The 15669-nt window shown below is 36.4% G+C and overlaps 4 protein-coding genes across 5 annotated transcripts; 3 read left to right on the top strand and 1 right to left on the bottom strand.

Annotated features, from left to right (window-relative positions):
- Nucleotides 1–1129: 1129 nt before the first annotated feature.
- On the top strand, nucleotides 1130–4856 carry LOC115999666 (signal peptide peptidase-like 1). Its single transcript, XM_031239524.1, has 4 exons — nucleotides 1130–1211; nucleotides 1742–2800; nucleotides 4189–4395; nucleotides 4536–4856. Exons 2-4 carry the CDS (start codon nucleotides 2003–2005, stop codon nucleotides 4650–4652), a joined length of 1122 nt encoding a protein of 373 aa, XP_031095384.1. The 5' UTR covers nucleotides 1130–1211; nucleotides 1742–2002; the 3' UTR covers nucleotides 4653–4856.
- A 909-nt stretch (nucleotides 4857–5765) lies between these two features.
- LOC115998300 (60S ribosomal protein L36-2-like) lies at nucleotides 5766–7210 on the bottom strand. Its single transcript, XM_031237834.1, has 4 exons — nucleotides 7146–7210; nucleotides 6817–6920; nucleotides 6088–6287; nucleotides 5766–5995 (listed from the first exon to the last, which is right to left on the bottom strand). The coding sequence occupies exons 2-4, from the start codon at nucleotides 6916–6918 to the stop codon at nucleotides 5965–5967; spliced, it is 333 nt and encodes a 110-aa protein (XP_031093694.1). The 5' UTR covers nucleotides 6919–6920; nucleotides 7146–7210; the 3' UTR covers nucleotides 5766–5964.
- A 1283-nt stretch (nucleotides 7211–8493) lies between these two features.
- Nucleotides 8494–12118, top strand: LOC116000368. Its single transcript, XM_031240440.1, has 5 exons — nucleotides 8494–10143; nucleotides 10403–10461; nucleotides 10572–10700; nucleotides 10997–11132; nucleotides 11619–12118. The coding sequence occupies exons 1-5, from the start codon at nucleotides 9436–9438 to the stop codon at nucleotides 11946–11948; spliced, it is 1362 nt and encodes a 453-aa protein (XP_031096300.1). The 5' UTR covers nucleotides 8494–9435; the 3' UTR covers nucleotides 11949–12118.
- Nucleotides 12119–12827: 709 nt separating this feature from the next.
- On the top strand, nucleotides 12828–15274 carry LOC115999823 (probable prolyl 4-hydroxylase 12). Of its 2 annotated transcripts, none has more exons than XM_031239749.1 (7): nucleotides 12828–13028; nucleotides 13249–13359; nucleotides 13740–13797; nucleotides 13896–13979; nucleotides 14324–14381; nucleotides 14479–14651; nucleotides 14732–15274. In XM_031239749.1, the coding sequence occupies exons 1-7, from the start codon at nucleotides 12958–12960 to the stop codon at nucleotides 15077–15079; spliced, it is 903 nt and encodes a 300-aa protein (XP_031095609.1). In that variant the 5' UTR covers nucleotides 12828–12957; the 3' UTR covers nucleotides 15080–15274. The 2 variants fall into 2 exon arrangements, with proteins under 2 accessions (XP_031095609.1, XP_031095610.1); XM_031239750.1 differs by having other exon boundaries at nucleotides 12878–13028; nucleotides 13249–13364.
- The last annotated feature ends 395 nt before the right edge of the window (nucleotides 15275–15669 follow it).

The following is a 15669-nucleotide window of genomic DNA, read 5'->3' on the forward strand; positions in this document are numbered from 1 at the left end:
GGCGTGATTGGTGCCACCTAACGGCATCAAACTCAACGAAACCATGATTATTGTCTTTGTAGATGGGACTATGTATACTGCAAACTTCCAAGTATACTTGCCTCATACGTGGTTTAGCCACCTCAAATAATGGTCCTACTAGACCCAAATTGAAGGAAAAAGAGAGAAAAAGTAGTTCGAAAAGTGCACATTACTTGCAAAGAAAAATCAAATCCCAAAATTGTTAAGTGGATCAAAAGTTTTTTCACAAAAAAAAAAATGTGGATCAAAAGTTATGAATTATTAAAAGTAAACTAAATTACGGGAGTGAATTATTTTAAAATCTTCAAATGCATTAAAGATACATGTTAATGAATAATATCGGTTGTTGAAAGAGTGAATTATTTAAAATTCTTTAAATGCATTAAAGATACAAGTTAATGAGTAATATTGGTTGTTGATTGACACAAAGAATAGTTCTGTGTCATTTTTACTAGTTTAAAAACAATATGAGATAAACATTGAATTATAGTGACAGGTGATTTCAAATGGAGATTAAGTAATTGGCAGATATTGAAGGATGCCAAGGGTTGAGAGGTATTGTGAGTAATTCGCTAATAACTTACAAATGTGAATTGAAACAACATCAAGAAGTGAATTTGGGACATATTTATAGAGAACAAAATATATATGATTTTCTCGCTAACTCTTCTGCCATGCATGCTTAAGATTTAAGTGTTTTTGAACATCCTCCATTCCTTCAGTAGATCCTCCATGAAAATTTTAGAGTATTTCACAGTTTATGAGAGTTTTTGCTCCGAATTGTTGCTTTTGAGGTGTTGCCCAAAAAAAATTTAAAAAGAAGAAGATGAATATGAAGAAATACGAATAAAAAATAAAGAGAAAACATTTATTGGGCTTCCACTTCAACTAAAAGAAATCCAGCATTTGAGAAATGGACTGTGCCCTAGAAGAAATTTGGGCAATGAAGAATTACGAATAAAGAAGAGGCCCAAGACCAATGAGTATGGGCCGATCAGTTTGTTTATTTATTTATAATTCAGATTAGAACCCGATCAAATTAGACCCGACCCAGTTCCGCTAATGTGCCACCTACGCGTCAACTGTCAAAGCGCCGATTATTTGGCGATAAAATCTGAAAAAAAGCCCATTTCCACCTTTACGCATTGCGAGCAGTGTGCCCTCCGTCTTTCAGGCTCTTCAAGTCCAAGGTAAGTCCATCTCCCATCTTCAAGATCGAATCTTTTAAGGCGTTTTAAGCTGTAAATCGATTTCTTCCTCTCACCTTCCTTCGATATTGTAAGATTCAGTTCGTTTTCTCTAATAATTGTTTGTTTCTGTCTGTCGGTCGCTTTCTTGTGCTGCCGTTTCGTGTGAATTGCATAGGTTTTCCTGATTTTATTCCTTGTAAAAATTACAATCGCTTTGAATGGTTATCATTTCTCTCCAATTTGAATCCTAAAGCGAACTGAAGATCAGCATTCACCTTTATTACATAACAAATGAGTGAATAAATCATAATATAAGGATAAAACAATTACTATGTATTGAGAGCACAAATGTGTTTGTTTGGTTGATGATGTTTATATTTATGTTGGATGAAATTTGGTCAATTAGTTGAGTGTGGAAACTGATTTCTGTCCATTATGCATTAATTGTAGTAAATGAAAGATTTTTTTTACTTGTTTGGCTAGTTCTTATTTGTAGCGCTGCAAATAAGATGTCAATTTGACTTTTACAGGCTGCCTGAGTTATTGGGTCAGCTAGTGTGCAGTGAAAAGACTCAGATTTTGCTGTCCAACAGTGGAGGGAATGAAGTAAAAGTTGCAGCCTTGGTTTTTTTAGGAATTTACTCTAGGCAATATTATCTGTATTATTTAAACGAGTGTCGGGTTTGAGGTATAAACACAAGCTAAGTACTATAGGTAAGTTGGTTTAAGCTAGGCGTTGTGGCAGAGTGATATAAAATTGGGAAAAGTGATAACTCCTACCTTTGTCAAAGATGGAGCCTTTATGGAAGCTAATGTTTTTGCTTGAACCAGCTCCAGTCTCTCTTATTTTGACTGCAGTACTTGTTTCATATTGTTCTGCATTTCGAGCTCTAAACTATGGGAAGGAAATGGAGCGAAACCGTGATTTATCAGAAGCATCAATCACTTTAGACAGGTCTCAGGCCCTTATGATACCCGTAATGAGCTCTTGCAGCTTGCTTTTGATGTTCTATTTGTTCTCTTCCGTGTCTCAACTTCTCACAGCTTTCACTGCCATTGCCTCAGCATCATCACTCTACTTTTGTCTGTCACCATACTTTGCTCAAATTAAGTCCCAGTTTGGTTTATCTGACCCCTATGTATCCAGATGCTGTTCCAAATCATTTACCCGCATCCAAGCATTTCTGACATTTATGTGTGTTGGCATAGTTGTAGCATGGCTTGTCTCTGGGCATTGGATATTGAATAATTTGTTGGGGATCTCTCTTTGTATTGCTTTTGTGAGCCATGTGCGCCTTCCAAATATCAAGATTTGTGCAGTGCTCCTGCTGTGTCTGTTTGTGTATGACATATTTTGGGTATTCTATTCCGAGAGATTTTTTGGAGCAAATGTGATGGTTTCAGTAGCAACACAACAAGCATCAAATCCCGTACACACTGTTGCTAATAGCTTGAGTCTTCCCGGGTTGCAGTTGATTACAAAGAAACTGGAGTTGCCTGTCAAAATTGTCTTTCCCAGGAATTTGTTAGGTGGTGTAGTTCCAGGAAATGCTGCTGCTGACTTCATGATGCTTGGTCTTGGAGACATGGTAATAAGCACTTCTACATTGATTTTAAAATTCTGTTTCTGAAACCCACAAATTTAGCTGCCTATATTTACTTTATTTTTTCTCCCCTTTTTTCTTCTGGGATTTTTGCAAACATCATAAGTGATCATTCTCATATGTAGCTGTAGTGAAGAAATAAGGTTCTGACATCAGGAGAACATAAAAATTGTTTCACTTGTCTCTAGGTCTACGGCAGAAATGAATTCTACATGTATAAATTAATAGACAAGGCATGACATAAAATAGAATAATCTACTAATCTTGTTATGATGAGCTTTTTCTCATGCTTGTGCACCTGCATATTCTGGCGGTTGCTAGCTTCTCTTTTGTTGCTTTGATAGCAACTGGTGCTTTGTTATGGACTTTTGTCTATACAACTGGTTTATATTCACTGGGTTTCACTTCATCATTTTACCCAAGTGATTATTTAATTTCACTGTTGTAGTTTAATCAATGATTTGTGCGAGTTTACAATTGCATAATTAATTTTTAATGTCATGCCGTGCTTAAGAGTAGTGGCAACCGGCAAGTCCATTATAGCAATCTATTCTGTTAAATGGTAGCAGTATATAACATTATTCATACTTCATCAACTAGTAAGCCTCCACATACATGATTTTACTCCAAATCTAGATCAAAGGGTTATATTTTGTAGCTGGGCTAAATGGTATTCCCTTCTTGAAGCATTTGGGACCAATGGAAAAAGGAAAATAAACTATTTTCATAGACGCATGTATAGAGAAAAACACTTAACCAACAACGATTGCATATGTAAGAGAGTTTGTGATTAGCCCAATAGATGTGATTATGCTGATAATCTTTTTTTGACTAGATTTGGGCAGTCCATTACACATTGAAGTTGAGTGATGGATACCAATTGTTTTGTGACTGTGTTTGGCCTTGTAGGATATAGGAGAGAAGGCAATTGCTGTGGCTCTGTTGCTCGTCTTTTATCTTTTGTCTGTGAATTTGTTTTCTTCTAGTACCTGTGGATTGCTTCTTTTTTTTTTTTTGCTGGATGTTCAAATGTCTGGTTAATGGGGATGTCTCAATTTCACCTTTTCTGATGTTCCTTCCATACTTTTTGCTTGGGGGTGGAGGGAAGAGTTTCCATTTTTAGACCTTGAGAAACACTGGCTAGATTCATCTTCACATTAAACCAATGTTCACTGTTTTCCTTTTTCTCCTTTTATGTGGTTTTGTATGTCTTTAAGTTAAGATATTTCCATGTAATTCAAGTGTGCATAGTCTACAATGAGTTTACTAAAAATTAGGCCAGGAAGATGATTGGAAAGCGGCACTCTATCATTACATTTTTGTTAAGCTATGTATGGGAGCGGACTGAACTTTTATATGCATTTCTGTTTCAGGCCATTCCTTCGATGCTTTTAGCATTGGTTCTTTGCTTTGATCATCGAAAGAGCAGGGAGTCTGCGCCTCCTTCCAAGGGTGATGGCTCTTCTTCGAAGGGTTTCAAGTACATATGGTATGCTCTAACGGGGTATTCACTTGGACTGATTTCGGCCTTGGCTGCCGGCATCTTGACACGCTCACCTCAACCAGCACTCCTATACTTGGTATATTAGTGAAAGCCTTTTACCTCTTTTGCTTTGTTAAACGATATATCAAACTCAAATCCTAACTCCAGAATTTCTCGATTTCTAATTAAGTACTCTGTAAATTCGTCGTTTGACTAAACCGTGTTTGATGAACTCAGGTACCGTCTACCCTGGGACCGATTATTGTCATTTCCTGGATGAGAAGGGAGCTAGCAGAGCTGTGGGAGGGTTCAGTTCCAAACATAAATGAGAAAACTCATTTTACAGAAGTATGAAGCTCATTTCCTTGGGAACCACAACATTTCAACAGAGCTTGCCTTTGTAGATTTAGTTGGGATTCATAACCCCTGCCTGGATAATTTGTTAATACCAAAATCATCATTTTGTTTTGTATTAAGTACTAATGAAGCAGTATATTTCAGAGAGGTTACAGCTCTGTTTTCCAGACTTAAATTAAAAATGTTACTTTGTTCCACTCAGTTCCTGAATTTTCATCTTGGGAAATCCCATACTTCTCCATTTATATAGTGTTTTCAATAGTTTAGAATGGAAAATAAATGGATTGTTTTCAAAAAGTTTATAATAAATGAAAAATGGTTAAATAGGCTTTTTAAAATTTAGGGTGGGTTTGGTTAGCACATGAATTGGAATGTGAATTAAATACATAATAATGGTAATGAGTTTTGGTGAAAGTATTTTACATGTTTGGAAATATAGTGGAATTTGAATCGAATAATTATTAAGATGTTATGGCCCTATAATGGGAATAAATATTTCTAAAATACAATGTAAAATTTAAAAATCAAGACAATTGATCTTTAATAAAATAACATTTAAAATATCAATATTAACAATAAAAATCTAAAAGTACTAATCCAAACGGATGGGTAATCAAATCCCATAGTTATATACTTATATATGATTTTGATTCTTATTCATAGTGTGTAAACTCATGAATCAAACACATACTCAATAAATTCATGATTATGATCAGTTGCCTGTCATTAAAGAAGGGGACTGCAACTCGCCTCCCTAATAACAATAATCGATACTTGAGCTTCAAGCCTTCAATACACTTCAAAGAGTATTTGACCCTTTTCTCAATTTATAACACTAGCAAGATACTTTGAGCTATTTTACAGATCATTTTAACCAAAGTTTTTCTCATAAAAACAATTTTACTTGCATAGCTACAAAGCAAGCAACTTGAAATGGTGGCTTACTATTATGTGTTTTAAATACAAAATATTAACAAGAAATGCAATAAGCAACTAGAAATAGTGGCTAATTATTCTCTGTTTTATGTACACAATTAACTCCCCAGATAGTAATAATCAAATGCAACAAAATTTATGGAGTTGGCACTGTTATAAGTTGAAGTTTATGAATTTGTAGAGGCTAATAGCACAATGCAAAAATTAGATTCGCAAAAGGTCCTTAAAACATAATAAGAACTGAGTTTGTGAAACATTAAAACCAAACTTTTCTAGTCACATCCAATCTAAAAACAAACAAAGTAGGCTGGCAAAACTCAATGTTATCAACTAAATAAAATTCTTCGGTAGCAAAAGATTACAACAGAAGTGATCACTTCTTCTTCTCACCACCTCCACCAGCCCTACAAAATAGTACACCAACAACAATGTTAGCTTCAAGAACTAATGTGTTACCAACAACATTAGCTTTAACATTACTGAACCAAAACATTACCTCATCTTGCGGAGAACGCTTGACATCTCCTCTCTCTTCTTCTTTGCCCTCTTGTGAGTGCCCAGCTTTCTCTTGGCCACCTTAAGTGCACGCTTGTCCTTTCCAACTTTGAGAAGCTCAGTAATCCTCTTCTCATATGGGGCAAATCCAGCAACCTCCCTGATAAGGCTCCTCACAAAGTGCACCCTTTTGCTTGTTTTCTGAACCAAGGAATAAAAATTTAAAAAAATGACCAACAAATATGAGCACTGCAAAGTGCAATGAGACTCAAAACATAACTGTACATGAATGATATTGAACTCAAAAACACATGATAGACAGAAATCTTGGTAAATTATCCACGGTCACTAATGAAAAGGAAAAACTGGCATTCATTCTCCAGCAAAGCTAAAGAAAAAACAGTTTCATGAAATATTAAGCTCAGCATATGATATTCCACTATAAGATCCTAAACAACAATCATTCTATAAGTCCCTTTACAAGTTCATGTAAACATTACACCAAAAATCAGAAAGAATAGTATTTGCTTCATACACATGTTTCAAAAAATGCAAAGAAATCACATGGTTTAAAAATCATTAACATACTTCTCCATTGATGTGTTCAAGCTACATAATACATTTCTAGTACTAAATCCAATCACCACAAACATTAATAGATTAATACAGAAAAGTAAGCGAATATACATAAAATCAACAGTTAACTAGTGAACGAAAGTGCAAAACTTACGCCTTTTCTGTTAGAAGGGCGTGGGGCAAGCTCCTTCTTGGTCACAACATGGCCTCTGTTAAGCCCGACAAATAACCCAGTATTCTGCTGCTTTGGAGCCATCACTACAATCAACCAAACACACCATTAATATTACACCACAAACATTCTACGCGATAAATACATAAACTTGTGATCTAGCATATACAACACCTCTATACAATAATCATCATCACTGAATCGATAAAGCATTTGCATAATCATTCAACATAAACATACGAGTATTCAGGTATAGATAGTGAAGGGGAAACCCTAGAGGAGATTAGAGAAAGCTGAAAGGAGAGAGTTACCTCGTTCGAGCTGCTTCGGCAGTGGGCAGACGCAGGTGTTGAATGAGGGGATCTAGGGTTTGGGTGCTAGCTTTATATTATATCAGGGTTAAAATGGGGAGCTGATTGGGCTTTTCATAGACTGGGCCATATGGGCCAGATGCTTGGACCTCACTTCTTTGAATTGGGCTGGAGAATTTAATTTTATTTAAAGAAACGCCCATTTTTAGCTCTTCATCAACCTTCCATTTTATGAGTTTTTTGCACTTTTACTGGGCTTTTGGTTAGAATGAGAGAATTATGCAAATTACGCTGTGGACCCAGGTCCACCTTGCAAGGTGGACCAGATCCAAAATTACGTCGTTTTATCTTCTTTTTTTTTTTTAATTAGTAAACATATTGCTGAATATAGAGTTGTCAAAAAATGTGTGAATGTAGAGGTTTCAAAGTGAGAATGTAGAGTATAGAAATCGTGAATGTAGACTTATGATTGTGTGAATGTAGAGTTGCCCATAAATGTGTGAATGTGGAGGTTTCAAATTGTGAATATGGAGTATAGAAATCGTGAATGTAGAGTTATGCATGTGTGAATTTGTAATAGAGTTAAGAAGTTCTAGCAACTTGTAACCCTATAATGTGTGAATGTGGAGTTCTCAAGTTGTGAATGTGGAGTATAGTGTATGTGAATGTAGAGTTTGTGTTCCACATTTCAGGCCAATATGTTTAGTAAAAAAAAAAAAAAGGTTAAAAAAAAAAACGACGTCGTTTTTGGACCCAGGTCCACCTTGCACTCAGTAGTTATGCCGTGGACCCAGGTCCACCTTGCAAGGTGGACCTGGATCCACGGCATAACTACTGAGAGAATTAGGGAGAAGAAATAATATTTGTAAAGTAATGTGGACCGTGTCCATGTTCACAATTTTAAAACTCTATGTTCATAATTTTAGATCTCAATATACAAAATTACATTATTCAATATTCACAACTTTTGAACTCTATATTCACAATTTTGTTATATAGATTAAAAAATTGTGTTTACTTATACTCTTGGATCGCAAATTTTTAATATGTAGACCATAAATGCAATGTACATTTTTAATATATTAAATGTACATTATTTGGTGGTATACAAAATAATATATTTATACTTTTTAGTACTCAAATAATATATATTTTAAATACATAAATAATGTAATTTTTAGTATATTAAAAATGTATTAGTATTATTATTATTATTATTATTATTTTGAGAGGTGATTCAGATTCAATTTCTAAAGTCCACGGTTCGATTCGAACCACCGTGATCATTCATTCATTCCGAACAGCTGGGGACAATTTTTAAATACATGAATATAGAGTTGAGTACGGGTGGGGATCTTGATCACTGCGTTGGGGCAGCTGGGGGACATTTTAAATATACGAATATAGAGTTGAGTACGGGTGGGGGATCTCCATAGCCTATCTTCTCTGCAACTCAGCTGTGACCTGAAAAAGCCATAAAAAAATGTTGGGATATATGGTTAGGTGCATCAAAGTTGACTTACACCCACCTAAAACCCTCCAACTCAGTCTCGCCATGTTCTCAATTCAAACAACTCCGCAGTAATTAATACACACACGAGACATGTGCTTAGCCTAGCACTGTCTACTGTATAGCCTCACTTCTCCCCAAACCCAGAATAGGTGAAGAAGACGACTGAATTCTCCTCTAGTGCCCTTCAAGCACCTTGGGCTGTTCATTCATTTTCTGGGTGTTGTTAATTTTAGTAAAAAGTTTTGATCTTTCCCCCCTTTGTTTGCAGTTTTTGTCTTCCAATTTTATTCCAAATTGGCACTCCAGCTACTAGGGATTCTTGTAAATTTGTTCTTGTATGAAGTAACGTGGGGGTTCTGCAATCAAATTCTTTTATTCTCATTTGTTTTGATTCATATTGTTATTATTGTTGTTTTTGTTGTTGTTGTTGTTGTTGTTGGTACTATATTATTGTGATTCTGGGTATCATACTACTTGTCTACTTGGGTGCTTGTTAAAAACACACTTTTTCAGTTTTCAGAACTGGTTGGTGGTTGGAGAGCTCTGAATTGCACTTCTGCTTTTACTTGCTAAAATGTGTGAAAATACTGATTTCAGTTGTTTCTTGTATATTACTAGCAGTCTCTGATTAGTATTGCCATTTTTTTTTTAAAAGAGGATTTTTGTAGTTAGTTAAAGCCACATGATTTGATGAATACTATCACTGAGGAAGAGATGTCCATTTTCTAGTTTAGTTAAAGCTTTACACGATTTGACCAATAGTGTGATAAGGGAGAAATGTCGATTCTCTGTGGCGCTCCCCCGCTCCTTGAGTGTGTGTACTGTATAGGCTGTGCCCGCTGGGCATGGAAGCGGTGCCTCCACACTGCAGGCCATGACAGTGAAAATTGGGGGCTTGCGACTGCAGATGAATTTGAACCTGTCCCTAGGCTTTGCCGGTATATATTGGCTGTATATGAAGATGATCTCAGAAACCCTCAATGGGAACCTCCTCGAGGCTATGGAATTAACCCGGATTGGCTGATTCAGAAAAAAACGTATCAAGATAATGGTGGACGGGCACCTCCCTATCTCTTGTATCTCGATCATGATCATGCTGATATAGTCCTTGCTATTAGAGGCCTTAATTTGGCAAAGGAGAGTGATTATGCTGTTTTGTTGGATAATAAGCTGGGTAAGAGAGCATTTGAAGGTGGATATGTTCATAATGGCTTGTTAAAAGCAGCTGGATGGGTTTTAAAGGCAGAAAGTGAGACCTTGAAGGACTTGCTCGCGAAATATCCAAATTATACTCTGACTTTTGCCGGGCATTCTCTGGGTTCGGGTGTAGCAGCGTTATTGACAATAGTGGTGGTGAATAGTCGAGATAGATTGGGCAATATTGACAAGAAAAGAGTCAGGTGCTTTGCCATAGCACCAGCCCGATGCATGTCACTTAATCTTGCTGTGAAATATTCAGACGTCATCAACTCTGTGGTGCTGCAGGTAAGCTCCTAGATATCCATGCTTAGTTGTTCTTCATCACGGTGCATCGCTTATCTATTTGCTTGTAATAAAACATGATTCCAAAAACTTATTAACGTCTTCTATTTCTAAGGCTATTGTTCATGCTTTTCTCATAACACTGTTAAGGATGTAATTTTTTTCTCTTGTTTCTGACATTTTTACTGTCTATTTCTTTTGATGTATACTCCTAATAACATCGGGATGTGCTAAAGATCTAATAGCGACTTCATTGAAACAGGATGATTTCTTACCTCGGACAGCAACCCCATTGGAAGATATCTTCAAGTCACTATTCTGGTAAAAGATTATTGAGTTTGGTAGTCCAAAATATTGTATCCTTTTATAAATTTTCCTCTTCGCCGAGTGATCCCTTTTTTTTTTTCCTTCTTAATCCATTTCTTGAACAGTTTGCCGTGTTTATTATGCACCCGGTGCATGAGAGATACATGCATATCTGAAGAGCGGAAGCTCAAAGAAAAAAGGAGACTTTATGCACCCGGTCGCCTCTATCACATTGTTGAGAGAAAGCCTTTCAGGTATGCCAAGAGTATTAAAATGTTCATTGCCTCTGTAAGCCGGGAGCATTAGAGAGACATTATAGATGGTTATATAAAGTTATAAACTGAGACTATCGACATGAATATCAGCAAGTTAAAACATGAGTCAAAAACTTCCAATGAACATAACATAACTTACGTTTTTCTAAAAAACTTTGGGAAATATGAGCGATGTTATGGTTGTGACATTGTCTGTGTCAATTTGCATTAATCTTAGAGTGAAAAACAGGTATTTTTAACGTCTGACTGCCCAGTACCACTGTCTACTAATGCAGGTGTGGAAGATTTCCACCCACTGTTAGAACAGCGGTTCCTGTGGATGGGAGATTTGAACACATAGTCCTGTCTTGTAATGCAACTTCTGATCACGCCATTATTTGGATCGAGAAAGAAGCCCAAAAAGCCCTGGATGTAAGTCTCTAGATTGAACAGTTACTAAGATAATAGATCACTTTTTATGTTAGATTGTTTCTCACTTTGAGCTTTTGCAACTATTTTGAAGCTGCCACTCCTTCCTAGTTCATAATGATGTTTGAAGGTATCACCGGTTTATCTATGTTAAAAAGTCCTACATTGAAAAATAAGAGAGAAACATATGGGTTTTAAGGTCAAGGATTATACTAGCTAATTGATTGGATTCAATCTTTTAGTGTGATTTGGTCCATGTCCCAGTTGAGTGGCTTTGGCCCAATTTGTGATTACAACATGGCATCAGAGCGATTGGTGGTGTCTAAATCTTTAAGCTTTAGTGTGGTTTGAGTTCTATAAACGTTAAACTTCCCAACGAATTCCGTCTTTGGAGTTGAAACATTTATTATGTTCCGGTTTAACTGCAATTTTAGTAAGTATACACAATAGACACAAGTCTTCACATCGGCTTCATTTACTGTTATCCAGTTGCTGCAAGAAAAAGAGGCGGCAATGAAGATTCCAGAAACACAAAGGATGGAGAGGCAGCAATCTTTGGCTAAAGAACACAGCGAGGAGTACAAGGCTGCGCTAAGGAGGGCTGTTACGTTGGAAGTTCCTCACGCATTTTCACCCTCTGAATATGGAACCTTTGATGATAAAGACGACGAATGTTCTGATACATCTGTCGGGGATTCCTCGACTGGTTCATCGAAGAAAAGCCGGGGCAGGGAAAATTGGGATGAAGTAATTGATCGTCTGTTTGACAAGGATGATTCAGGTCACATTGTGCTGAAGAAACCTCTTCTTGGTGTTTGATGTTGTGTCTAATGAATTACATATTGTTGTATAAACATTTGGAGGCTTTCATTGATATAACCATCAATTTTTTCTTTTTCTTGTTTGGATTATTTGATTTTGTGTAATTTTATTATGTTATTATTGAGGCTTGAATTCATATGAGGAAATGAGTAGTACTTGTGAGGTAATTCCAGTCAAGTTAGTTAGGTTATTAATTTGGTAATCACAAAATTATAAGTTTCACTCTTAGTGAATTTGGACTGGTTTATCTCTTTGTGATTTTTTGTTAGCTAAGGTCGGAAGGCGGGATTAATAAGTGCACATTATCATGTAATTTTTACGAGTTTTCCTCAGTTTACACTTTCGAGTAGAGATTACGAGTTTTCTTCATCACTCAAGGAGTGCTATTGCCTTCTAGTAGTGCCTAGAGTGGTATTTTTTTTATATGTGAAGAGGGACAAGCTCGGTGACCAAAACTAACACCCTTCAATAGGAACACTCAATCTAGAGATCCTAGCCGCATCATCCATTAAAATTACAATAACATAACCCAGTGGTTCAATCGTCTCATTCCAACCTGTGCTTGGACCATCTACGTGATTCGTCAAGGCATCTGCTACCACATTGTGTTTCTGCAACACATATGTTTAAAGTTTATAAACACATATGTGCTTCAGTACGTTGAGAAAGTATGTGTTTCTGCAACACATATATTTAAAGTTTAAAGTTTATAAACACATATGTGCTTCAGTACGTTGAGAAAGTAGCTATGAACAGATACTACATTGTAACAGAGTCAGTATAAACATGGAATAATATGTAATTTCCTGAAATTACAACTGACTCCTCAAGTTTTGTACTTATTTGCAATTTCCACCTAAAACTTGTCTCTAACACATACTACTACCTCTGATAATCCGATCTTCGTTCCCAATGGCCAAATCAGAGCCCTGATTTCCACTGAGCATTAAAAAAGAATAAAATCTTTGATCTTTCCATTTCTATTCGCTCTCTCTCTCGGTTAACAATGGCGCGCCTTCTCTCGGTTCTGATTCTCGCGACTCTCGCGAGCAACTTTGATGAGCTTTTTGCCGAAAGGTAAATAACGCTATCTTGCATAATTTGCATTTAGCTTGCAAAATTTTGATTTTTTTTTTGCATTTAATTGTTAATTGTTAATATTGTGCACGTATTACGATTTCCTGATTTCAAAATCATCTTCTTCATCAATCTTGCTGAGTGTTTGATACGAATGCTCTTTTTTTGCTAAATTTTGCTTGTTGGTAAGATTTGAATCCCCGTAGTGTAATTTATGCAGTCGAAAGGAATTAAGGATCAAGCAGGTTATCCAAGACCGAAATGTGGATCGAGTTGAGAAGTCTAATGCAGTCGATCCCTCACGAGTTATTCAGCTCTCATGGCGTCCAAGGTCAGGTAGTCTTGTCAATCATTAGCTTTGTTGCTTTCTTTAAGCTTACAGAGATATATTCTAAAAATACGAGAATTCTGCTCTTGTACAATGTTTGTTTGATTTTGTGATTGCTAAGAGCCTCAAAGAATAAAAGAAACATTCCCCCTCCCCTTGACTTGATAACTACAAGGTTACAAGTTCGACTTTTAGTAATAACGGCATATTGGCCTTCTTAACCCAGTGCACACCTTCGGTAGTGACTGCGGTGGTTTTCCTCAATGATCAATTATGAGAAATTTGTGTTGTATGTACATTCAATTTGTTATCACGAATTTTCGGAAAACTTTGAGTGAGGAGTTTTGGTTGTCTAAACATTTTATGTTGTTTTCGTGTGATAGGGCCTTTTTATACAAAAATTTCCTAACAGAGGAAGAATGTGATCACTTAATGGCTTTGGTAAGTCTATGCTCGATACTTTTGCTGTCTTTGCATTCCATTTTATCATTTGTTTGAATAAAATAGTTTATATGAATCTACTCCGACCCTTGGTTTAGGTGCATGCCAAGAACAGTTACTCTGCTGGAAGTAGTGGTGCGGAGAAGCTGGCATCTAATTTGGATTTTTATTTAGATACAGATGTAAGTTCCTTATTTCCCTGATTGCAGATGTAAAAGATTGCCTCTTTGGCCTAATTTGTAGCAGTGTTTTGTACTGGTTCTTATAATTTCCATAAGTCTTCCTGATTAGTTCATCGGATTGGGATGGGGGAGATGGGATTTGAACATAGGACAAATGCCTCGAATGGGGATGAGCTGTCATGATAACCTTCAATATCTTCAATAGTAAGGAATGGCTAAACAGATTCTCATATTTTCGGTAGTAAGGAATGACTGAACATGCAGTTTTAACTTTTTACTTCATTTATTCTGTTATGCCCTTCCATATGACCATGCCACTTCGTTGGTTGTCTGTTTGGATCTAGGATGAAATTGTAGCTAGGGTTGAAGAAAGAATTTCAGCTTGGACCTTTTTGCCCAAAGGTATTGTCTGTTATCATTTTCTTTTTACCTGTTTTACACTATAACTTGTTTTCATAGTGATGTGTTGTCATATATATGCTGCTTTATATTTCCACAGTGAACAGCATGCCCTTAAAGGTTACGCATTTTGGAGTTGAAGATACTAAGCAAAAGTATAATTATTTTAACAAGAATTCCACAGAACTGCAAATTGCACCCTTAGTGGCAACAGTGATTTTATACCTTTCCAATGTCTCTGCTGGTGGGCAGATCATTTTTCCCGAGTCAGGGGTAAGAGATATACTGACACTGTCACTGTTACCATTTGCGTGGAATTGCTTATAATCCTCATCTGAAAACTCACACTGCAGAGCAATATCTGGTCCTCATCCAATTGCATGACGAGTAGTCACACCATCAGACCTACTAAAGGAAATGCACTTCTATTTTTTGCTGTCAATCTTAATGCAACTCCTGACCACAGTAGCTCCCATGCCAGATGTGCTGTCCTCGAGGGTGATATGTGGTCTGCCACAAAATTCTTGTATCTCAAAGCAATCAATCGAGAAAAGGATGCAATAACCTCCCCTGATTGCATGGATGAAGATGACAACTGTCCTCGTTGGGCTGCCAGTGGGGAGTGTCAAAGGAATCCGGTTTTCATGGTTGGTTCCCCCGATTACTACGGTACATGTAGGAAAAGTTGTAATGTATGCTAATAGTTAGCCTCTTATGTATATGGTATACCCAACACTAATTTGTTTCTGGTTTCTTGATAATCTTCATTCATATGAAAGAGTCTGATCTGTTTTGTATAGCAGACATGAGAAATCATATAGGAGACAACTTCTGAGTGTCAAAGTATATTACACATTGCACTGAAAGTTTATGCAGTATTCTGCAATTTGCACAAATATTAGTGAAGTAGGTAGTTTTCTAGAGGGTTTATAATGCTGTCTGGCTTTTTTTTTTAAAAAAAAAATAATAATATTTGTGCAAGAAAGGTCAATGGAGAAGATGTTATGCTCCTTAATTCTGGTTTCTGCTATCTTCTGAGCTTGCATCACACTGCTTTATCATTGTTTCTCAATCTGCAAGTTCTTTTATGTATAAATTGCCTTTCTGGTAACAAATACTACGTTGTAACAGAGTCAGTAGTACTAAAAAAAAATGTCTTTCTGGTATATATAATTTAAACTGTCAAAGCGGGCCGACCTTCTGATATATACAATTTAGACTGTCAAAGCGGGCCGACCTGCTACCTAATTTTGGCAGGCTTTATCGATAGGCCTGTGAAGGCTGCGGGCTA

Source organism: Ipomoea triloba, chromosome 12 (genome assembly GCF_003576645.1).
Source record: "Ipomoea triloba cultivar NCNSP0323 chromosome 12, ASM357664v1".
Taxonomy (NCBI): domain Eukaryota; kingdom Viridiplantae; phylum Streptophyta; class Magnoliopsida; order Solanales; family Convolvulaceae; genus Ipomoea; species Ipomoea triloba.

What these genes read in the sequence shown, in the direction of transcription:
- LOC115999666 (XM_031239524.1), top strand. Translation starts at nt 2,003, where the DNA reads ATGGAGCCTTTATGGAAGCTAATGTTTTTGCTTGAACCAGCTCCAGTC. An exon ending in TGCTTGGTCTTGGAGACATG is followed by an intron (nt 2,801 to 4,188) that starts GTAATAAGCACT and finishes TTTCTGTTTCAG; the next exon opens with GCCATTCCTTCGATGCTTTT. An exon ending in AACCAGCACTCCTATACTTG is followed by an intron (nt 4,396 to 4,535) that starts GTATATTAGTGA and finishes TGATGAACTCAG; the next exon opens with GTACCGTCTACCCTGGGACC.
- LOC115998300 (XM_031237834.1), bottom strand. Translation starts at nt 6,918, where the DNA reads ATGGCTCCAAAGCAGCAGAATACTGGGTTATTTGTCGGGCTTAACAGA. An exon ending in GCCCTTCTAACAGAAAAGGC is followed by an intron (nt 6,288 to 6,816) that starts GTAAGTTTTGCA and finishes TCCTTGGTTCAG; the next exon opens with AAAACAAGCAAAAGGGTGCA. An exon ending in AGCGTTCTCCGCAAGATGAG is followed by an intron (nt 5,996 to 6,087) that starts GTAATGTTTTGG and finishes ACTATTTTGTAG; the next exon opens with GGCTGGTGGAGGTGGTGAGA.
- LOC116000368 (XM_031240440.1), top strand. Translation starts at nt 9,436, where the DNA reads ATGTCGATTCTCTGTGGCGCTCCCCCGCTCCTTGAGTGTGTGTACTGT. An exon ending in TCAACTCTGTGGTGCTGCAG is followed by an intron (nt 10,144 to 10,402) that starts GTAAGCTCCTAG and finishes TCATTGAAACAG; the next exon opens with GATGATTTCTTACCTCGGAC. An exon ending in AAGCCCAAAAAGCCCTGGAT is followed by an intron (nt 11,133 to 11,618) that starts GTAAGTCTCTAG and finishes ACTGTTATCCAG; the next exon opens with TTGCTGCAAGAAAAAGAGGC.
- LOC115999823 (XM_031239749.1), top strand. Translation starts at nt 12,958, where the DNA reads ATGGCGCGCCTTCTCTCGGTTCTGATTCTCGCGACTCTCGCGAGCAAC. An exon ending in CAGCTCTCATGGCGTCCAAG is followed by an intron (nt 13,360 to 13,739) that starts GTCAGGTAGTCT and finishes TTCGTGTGATAG; the next exon opens with GGCCTTTTTATACAAAAATT. An exon ending in TTGGACCTTTTTGCCCAAAG is followed by an intron (nt 14,382 to 14,478) that starts GTATTGTCTGTT and finishes ATATTTCCACAG; the next exon opens with TGAACAGCATGCCCTTAAAG.